The 8,189-nt window shown below is 50.4% G+C and overlaps 1 protein-coding gene across 1 annotated transcript; it reads right to left on the bottom strand.

The window, feature by feature from the left end:
* Positions 1-540: 540 nt before the first annotated feature.
* CLEC19A (C-type lectin domain containing 19A) lies at positions 541-3,055 on the bottom strand. Its single transcript, XM_008920523.4, has 4 exons — positions 2,891-3,055; positions 2,325-2,418; positions 1,427-1,559; positions 541-637 (listed from the first exon to the last, which is right to left on the bottom strand). The coding sequence occupies exons 1-4, from the start codon at positions 3,052-3,054 to the stop codon at positions 558-560; spliced, it is 471 nt and encodes a 156-aa protein (XP_008918771.1). The 5' UTR covers position 3,055; the 3' UTR covers positions 541-557.
* Between the last annotated feature and the right edge of the window lie 5,134 nt (positions 3,056-8,189).

Raw genomic sequence — 8,189 nt, 5'->3', positions numbered from 1 at the left:
TTCCCCTCCCCACACCTCTGTAATACAGAGCAGATTGGGGAAAAAACAGTTTTTTTCACACAAACCCTGGGGAGTCATTACTACTCGAGTCCCAGAAAGAGAGAGGAGCCTCCACCTGCTGTTTGCTGTTTATTTTAGCAGAGAGAAAAATACTGTGGACAAGAGGCATTTTGCATAACTTAACAGAAAATAACACTTTTCCTTCACAGATCAACAGGCAAAACCACTTCCTACACATGGCTATTTTTTGGTGCTAACAGTTTGATGTACTGGTAAAATCATGGGCTTCCTCTAATACGCTGTGATAGTTAATCTGAAACCCAAAGCCAGACTTAGGCTTGGGGGGCTCCTTTGCTGTTGAACGTAGCTCCCATCGCTGTCGAGCGCCGGGTTCACCCCCAGGGCACTCCCAGGAGGGATTTTACAGCCAGGGGCTGTCTGGGGATGCCAAGCAGTCCCATGGCTCTCACAATCCATGCCATGTCCTGACTTCTCTTCCCTGGCATGGCTGGAGAGGTGACCCAGAATGAGGGGGAGCACGGGCAGCACCAGCAGCCTCAGTCCAGGGCCAGCGAGGGGATCTTGCAGACGAAGGGGAAGGCTCTGCCACAGGCATTGTCATTCCAGGAGCGCAGTGCTACCCCCCAAAAAAACCCAGACATTAGCTGAAAAAAGGCACAAGGAAGTAACTACATACCACCCTTGGGACCAGGACCTCCTCCCATTATGGGAGGCTTTCCCTGGGTGTGCTCCCATTTGCACCACTCCCAGCCATGCCCCCTCCCAGCGTTCCCCTCCCCATCTGTAGGGGATCCTGGGGCCCAGCTTGGACATGGTAGTGGAGGAGTAGCTGCAAACACAGTCCTGTACCCCCATATATATCAGGAGGCTGCCCATGGACAGGGCATTTATGTATGTCTGGGAGTCTGGACACAACTGGCTGGTCTCACTGGCAGTGAAGATGTGAAGTGGAATTTTTGTACAGGTAGGGTCTTGTCCCACTTCAGCAAGATTCCCTGGCCTGAGCGTGGGAGAGAAAAGGTGGCAAACCAATGGGTGTTTCCATGATCCTCCCATGCGGGATGGGAAATGAGAAAATTTGACTTTTGGCTAAATTTGGTAATTCTTCAAGGCAGCTGATGTTCCTGCCCTGCTGCTGCTATGGAAGAGGGAGATGGGCTGTGAGCAGCAGGAATACGTATGTGTCTGTGTGTGTGTCTGTGTGTCTGTGTGTGTGTATGTACACGGTGAAAAGGGAAGATATACCCCTTCTCTGTAATGAAGAAAGAAAATAAGACTAAAAAAGTGAAATGAAAATCCTCTGCCTGCCTCCAAACTCTTCAGAAAAGCAGGAGCTGCGCTGCATTGAATTTATTGACATGCAAACAACGCTGAAGGTGCCCTCAGTACCCAGTGCAGCACTCACCACTGCTGTGTCTGTACCAGATCTGCACACAGTCCTCCTCCTCCGGGATGGAGTGGATCCCATCATCAGGCTGACTGCCATCCCAGTAGTGGTAGTCGTAGGAGGAGCCATCTGTCCACTCGAAGTGACCCTCCTGGCATGGGATGGGTGGAGAAAGGCCATCACTGCAGACCCACGACTGCAGAGGGTGAGGGGCCCACTCCCTTGGAGACCCCATCTCCATCCCCAGTGCCACACAGCCCAGGGACATGGGGAGAGACTGTCACCACTCAGCAGAGGCCAAACACCTTATCTGGGTTTTACAACTGAAAACTTCCAAGGACAGCCCCAGAATTCACAGTGTTCTCACCAGAGGAAGCCCAGAAATTAAATCCATATTTTCTTTTTTAACACCCCCACCCAATTCTGTGTTCCTTTTCCTCTTTCTTTTCCATTCCTTTCTCAGTATCTATGAAAAATTTGCTGACATGGGACTGTTCTCCTGATGGTCTCGATTTTTCTTTCTAACATATTAGACTATATATTTCCAACATGTCAGCTTTGAAAAGTCACAGAGTATCACAAGAGAGCAATGGAACTTGGTGATTTTTGACACCGGAGACCTTTTCAGTTTATTTGCTCTTCTTGAACAAGCAGTACAATACTCTTTCTTTTAATCCAGTAATAAAATATGAATAATTATTAATTATTTATATTCATGTTAGTAGCACTTTTAAAAGCAGACTGGAAGGGAAGAAATGACAACTTTCTCCATGTACTGCACAACAGATCCTATGCCACCACCTTGTTAATGGGGCTCTAAGGGGCAAAGGAGAAAACCAAGTGGCTTTACAGGGGGAAAACGCAGAGAGGTGAATTTTTCAAAGCCATTTCCCACACGATTTCAGAGAGCTCTCACCTCACGCAGGTCATTGAGTCCTGTCCAGATGTCGGTGGGGATGCCGGGCACGCGGCTGTTCACCAGGTCGTACACAAACACGTTTTCTTCCCAGCTGGCAAAACAGAGCAACACAGAGCCACCGAGGGGGGATGTCAGCAAATGGTCAGGAGTGCCCCTAAGCATTCCCCCTACCACTGGACCCATGGCCAAATGGGTCCCTCTCTTCTAATTACTACTTCCCTGGGTCTGGGCAAGAGGAGTTGGTGAGAGCTCAGGGAGAGGGAATGAGAGAAAAAGCCTGTGTAATTATACAGCACTTCCATCCCTTTTTCAAGAGTAAAAAACACAGTTTGTGGAAATTTAGGGAATACTATGCCAGTTTTCCTGCCAGTCCAGGAAAAGACATTTTCTATATCACCTTTGTGTGCCCAGTGCATCAGACTTGACCAGGTAGCTGCTGCAGAAGGATGCTTAGGCTGGAACACGAAGCTACAGCTGACAGAGAGATTGTGCTGTGGGAATGGGACTTTGTCCCCATTTCCCTTCCTCCCCATGCTGTGATGACATGTTTCTGCACCCCTCACCTGTGGATGGAGGCCAGCTTGGCTGATCTGATGCCAATGGAGAACTCGGCACAGTAGAGGTCGGCTTCAGCCCAGGTTTTGTTGATGGGGAAGTAGCGGTAGCAGTGACCTTCGTACTCCGTCCAGAAGAGCGGGCAGGAGTAGGCGTGGACAGGCTCTGGCATGGCTGGGGGCAGAGCAGAAGACAGCTGGTGGTGGTGAGGCAGCATTGCCAGGCAGCTGAGCAGGCAGTGGAGGCAGCAGTGCCCAGCCCTGCTCCCCCACCCCATGCAGGCAAGTAACCACCAAACACACACATGGAAAAACCAACCACTGCGGGCGCTGTACAAAAGTTTGCAAAAGCGAAAACACATTCTGCACAAGTTGTGGGCTTCTCAGTTTTAGCATCTGCCTAAACCAGGAGGGATATTCCAAGCCAGCTTGACATCATTTTCAGAAGAAGGTGCTTAAAATAAAGGCACTAACATTTGCTACTGGGGAAACCAAGATAAGGGCTCCTCTCACCTCTATCAGGCACCACCAGAGCCACAGTGCTGGGATGGGAGCTGACAGCCAGGGCTGCGGGGTTATGGCTGTGTTCTGCCCTCCTGCAAGGACAGCCTGCACTTCCTCCCTCCAAGGAAACCCCCTCACCATCCCTGTCCCTGGATGCAGCCATGCACGTACGCACATGTTGGATTTCAGCCCCATAAATAGCCGGGCGAGGCGCGCGTGCCGCCGGGAGCGGTGCCAGCCTATCTGCCTCCCACCACCAGATAAGAGCTGGGGCCATGGAGCTGCTCATCGTCCCTTGACACTTTTCAGCACAGTGGGGAAGTTGCCCCAAAAGGAGCCATTGTGGGGGCAGGATGTCTTTCTGGAGCCTTCACAGTTGCCGCTGTGTAAACACGGCAGTGGCGTTAACACACTGCTCTGACCTCCTCCGTGCCTGCTCCCTGTCACATATGGGGAGGATGCAGCACACACCACACCCCCCCCGGCATGAACACAGGTGGAACCCCCAAATCTTGGGGCACAGAGGCTTAACTCTCTTAGCTGCTGGTTTTTGAGCCTTGGGGCATTGCCAGCTCTCCCCAGCCAGTTCCCACATCCCCATGGTCTGGGGTCAGAGCTGCTGCTGGAGCAAGCAGGGCAGTGGGCAGGGTGGGTGTGCAGGGGTTGAGAGCAGACATCAGATGCCATCAAACTATCCAAGCAGGTAACAGGCTCAAGCCTGGAAAGGTCAGGGTGGTGCTACAGGGCCTCCAGTACTGAGAGGCTGTGGGGAATGGCTTTTCCCAAGGGTGGGGAGAACAAAACCCTGCCAGCGGCAACGAGGGATGTGGCCACAGCAAGGGAAGCAACAGCACAGGCAAAAGGAGAGGCAAGGTGAATCCAAAGCAGCTGTGTGAGTGTTCATGGAGCCAAATCCTTCCCTGTGCCAGTGCTGGCAGCTCTGGGTGATAATTTCATATTTCATCAGCTCTTTCAACGTGGGGATCTCTGAGTGTTCCACAAACAGCCAGCCCCCGGGTCCCTGCTGTCACAGCTCACTCCCAGGTGACAAACCACAAATGCAATGAGCCTTTTTTTCCTCCTGAACAAGGCCAAGTCAACTGCCAGGCTCTGTGGGGCTGTCACCCTATCAATCTGCCTCGGGTCCTCCAGCCATCCCTCCGGAGGAGCTGAGGCTGGGGGCAGCTCTGCACCCCACAGCAACAAACCCTCGAGGGGCTCAAAGGGCTCTCCCATCCTCCTCAGCACTAATTATGGGCTATGGAGGAAAAAGGATAAGGCATGCTGGCCTGGAAGAGCAGCATAGCTTTAGGGGAGGGTGGCCAAATTGTAGCCAGTTCAGTGGCTATGCATGGTTCAGCTCTCTGGTTCACACTTGACCATACTTGCATTGGGAAAAACCCTAGAACAGCCCTAGGAAATGCAAATTATTTTATTGTAGCAATAGAGCAGGACTAGAAACTCTGAGAGCTGATGTGATTCCCCAGGAGTCAAGCACTCCTTCCCTCATGATGCTGGCCAAGGTTCCCAATCTCCACCAAACACAAAGCAGAGCAGGGGCAGAGGGTCAAACCTACAGGATGAGGCTTCAGCTTCACCACCAGGTCACGAGTGAGACATGTACCCCCATTCAGGGCAGGGCTGGGATCTGGTCCTGGCTCACAGAGACTCGAGGTTGCTGTTCCTTCTTGTGGAGGGCAGTGAGAGGTCTGCGCCAGACAGGCACCACCAGCAACTGGGATTTTATTATAGCACCTCGACAAACTCCTCACCTCTAGCAGCGTGGTGGCAAAATTCACAGGGCTTATCCCAGCAGCATCCCCAGCAAACGGAGCCTTCACTCCTGAGTGCTAATTGCAGTGGGCGTCCCAGTGTCCTGGCTCAAAGACGGGTCCATCAGCACCCCGACTGCCAGGCAAAATCACCCTCCTGTTTGTTCAGAGCAGCTGAAACCGAGTCAGAAACTGAGACAGTCCTTCTTTGTTATTCCATACTGCTTCCCATTAGGTAGCATTAATTTGATGAGCTTCAGTGAACCAGAGGTGCCTGAAGGAATTTAAGGTTAAATATACCAAAAAGGAAAATATGGGAGGTCAGCTTTTAATTAGCATCTCTTCTGTTAGGTCAGGATCAGAGGCTTTGGCTGTCTCTTTGGAGGAGAACTACTGCTCCCAGTTTTACAGGCAGGAACAATTAGGGGAGCTGCTTTATTTGGGGTCTTCAAGGGCTATTTTTAGCAGAAAGGCCATAAGAAATCTGATGTATGGTTGTGAGTATAGGAGCCTACTCATGACTCTATAGGAAACCCTCAAAATCCAAGCCAGCAGCTGTGGGTGCTATTTTGATCTAGAAGAGGACAAGGGTAGCATTTTTGGGATATTTGGACCAAATCCTCACTTTTAAGCACAGCAGCAAAACATCACCCCAGCACCATCAGCTCCTCTACACAGGGCAGGAGCAGCACAGCCAGTGCCTGCAGGACAGGGGGTCCTGTTGACCCCAGGTCAGTTCATCCATTTGTCTCCAAATTCCTGGTGAAAAATGATGGCAAGAATCCTTTCTCCCTTTGCTTATTTACAGCACAACAGTTTTAAGGGCAGGACCATGTTTTAAGGCAGCACCAGCAAAATAGATGTCCAGACTTGGCTGAGGATAAGATTCAGATCAGGCAGCTGTTACTAACTAAGAAAAGCTGGAAAACAAGTGTTTTTGGACCAGAAAAATCTCTGGATTTGTGTCAGTGCCAACAAGACTGGAGCCTTTTTATTTATTTACTAGCTGAGATCCACTGTAGAACCACCAGGAACATCACTTATCAAAATCTTGCAGAAGCTGGCACTGCTCTGCCAAGAAGTTTCACTTCCCCAACTGGCCTCTTTCCAATTAGAAATAATTAACTGAAAAAGTCCTAGCCAGTTTCACAGGAGTTTTTTTTCATTCCAGGATGCTACTGGAAAAAACAAAACAAAACAAAAAAAACCCCCAACCAGCTGTGTGGCTCCCAAACACTCAGCTGGTGAAGAGCAGGTTTGCTCCTGATCAGCTTCATCCCAAGGAGCAATGCTGCCTCACCTCCACAGATCCACAGAGCTGAGATATGAAGTTTGGGGTTAGGAGACAGTTGGCAAGAGATGCCCATGCAAGGAAGATTCCTGGGGGGCCATGGCTCCATCAAAGGGTTTTAGACAGCAGATCAGGTTAGGTCAGTGCTGACAGCAGATGCTCTTTTTGCTGCAGAGCATCAAAGAGCTCCATTTCATCAACAGCTGACAGCTCACCAAAAAGTTTAGGGGCAGTAGGAGACACCTCACTGAAAGGCATGGTCTTGAGACATCCCCCCTTGGCACATCCACAGGCTAATGCTGCCATCTGACCTGAAAAAGCAAGTGAACCTCTTCAGCTCTTGGCAAGCAGCTGTTTTGGAGGATGTCCATCAACACCAAGAGGTTTGTCTGGAGCTAATGCCAAGGGAGAAGAGCTGGGGAGATCCCTGTCAGGTTGGCTGGGCCCTCCCCAGGGCAGAGCTGCCCCCAGAGCAATAATATCCAAGGGCTGGGATGCTGAGAGCGAGGGATGGGGAGTGGTCCCAGCTGGCAGAGCTGGGGCTCAGGATGAGCATCCTGGTCCTTGCCAACACCGAGCCACCTCTTATCAGCTCAGGCCGTGGGGAGGGCCAGCAGCATGGCTTTCCCCTGGCTTGGCACTGCCAGAGCAGTGGGCAGTTACAGGGCATGGGTAAGACAACAGGGCTGGGACAGGGGACCCCCAGGACCCCTCCAGGATGGCTTCAGGAGAACCTGTCTGTGGCTAGGCTGGGGGGTTCAAAGTGCCATCTGAGCCAGACTTCCACCCCACCACATTCCTGACACATCCACTATGTCCTCATTACTGAGTAGACCCAAAGAATAGGCACTAAAAAGGGCAGGTTGTGGGCTGGAGCCTGTGTCAGGGGCTAAGACAGTGCTGTTGTGTGATGTTAGGATGCCTCAGGGCACCCATGGATTTAGTAGCACTGACAAACAATGCCACCTTCATGTTACTTGCAATATTTGTCTTTCATTAACAGATGAAAGAGTCTCACACTGAGTGTCCAGGATCGAAGCAAGCAGATCAAGGGAGGGATTTTGGTCTCGTGTGTCTGGGGGTTATATGGAGCTGGAAGGAATAATATCCACTGATGGATGTGAAGCTCATTTAGGCAATATTTCCACACTCTGAAATGTTTTTTAAGGTGCATATTACAAGTCTCCAAGTAAAATATTTAACAGCAGTTGAAGCACATTGGAAGGGACATCCTTTCACACCAAGGGCTTTGCTTTTCAAAATCCTCTAATGAAACCAAGCTGGTTTTACAGCTTCAAATCTTCTGCCAGGTATGTTTGGAGTTATAAGGATACAGCCAACACCGGGAGCAGCACTCCTGCAGCTGGCACTGACAGATAGGAGTTATCTTGCAGAGTTTTTTTCCTTCTTAATTAGTTTTGGCAAAGCTCCCACAGATTAGTTGTCTGGTAGGAAAGTTGGGCTTATATCGATCCTTTTTCTCACAATCTCACTGAACAGCACTTAAGGAGCCCCCTTCTGCTCAAATTCCCAATAAACCTAACATGGTGTGAACAAACTTGGAGCAGCAACTCTCACTTGCACCAACCCCATGTAAAAGTTTGGAAGAAACTTAAGTGACATACAGGAGTCACCATCACCAAGAGCTCTGAGGGGAGAAAAGGGAAATAAGGGGGAATCCCATCCTTGTGGCCACTTTTCACACACAGTAAGTGTGAAAAAATTAACGGGGAGCCCCGGT

The sequence above is a fragment of the Manacus vitellinus genome, unplaced genomic scaffold (genome assembly GCF_001715985.3).
Source record: "Manacus vitellinus isolate BGI_N305 unplaced genomic scaffold, ASM171598v3 scaffold_12_pilon, whole genome shotgun sequence".
NCBI lineage: Eukaryota > Metazoa > Chordata > Aves > Passeriformes > Pipridae > Manacus > Manacus vitellinus.
The sequence above is the reverse complement of the archived record's forward strand: the minus strand, read 5'-3'. Positions and strand labels throughout refer to the sequence as shown.

Excerpts from the sequence above, each read along its gene's own strand:
- CLEC19A (XM_008920523.4), bottom strand. The coding sequence starts at position 3,054 with ATGCCAGAGCCTGTCCACGCCTACTCCTGCCCGCTCTTCTGGACGGAG. Across the intron at positions 1,560-2,324 it reads GACTCAATGACCTGCGTGAG|GAGGGTCACTTCGAGTGGAC; the intron begins GTGAGAGCTCTC and ends ATCCCATGCCAG. Across the intron at positions 638-1,426 it reads CTGGTACAGACACAGCAGTG|CACTGCGCTCCTGGAATGAC; the intron begins GTGAGTGCTGCA and ends TTTGGGGGGTAG.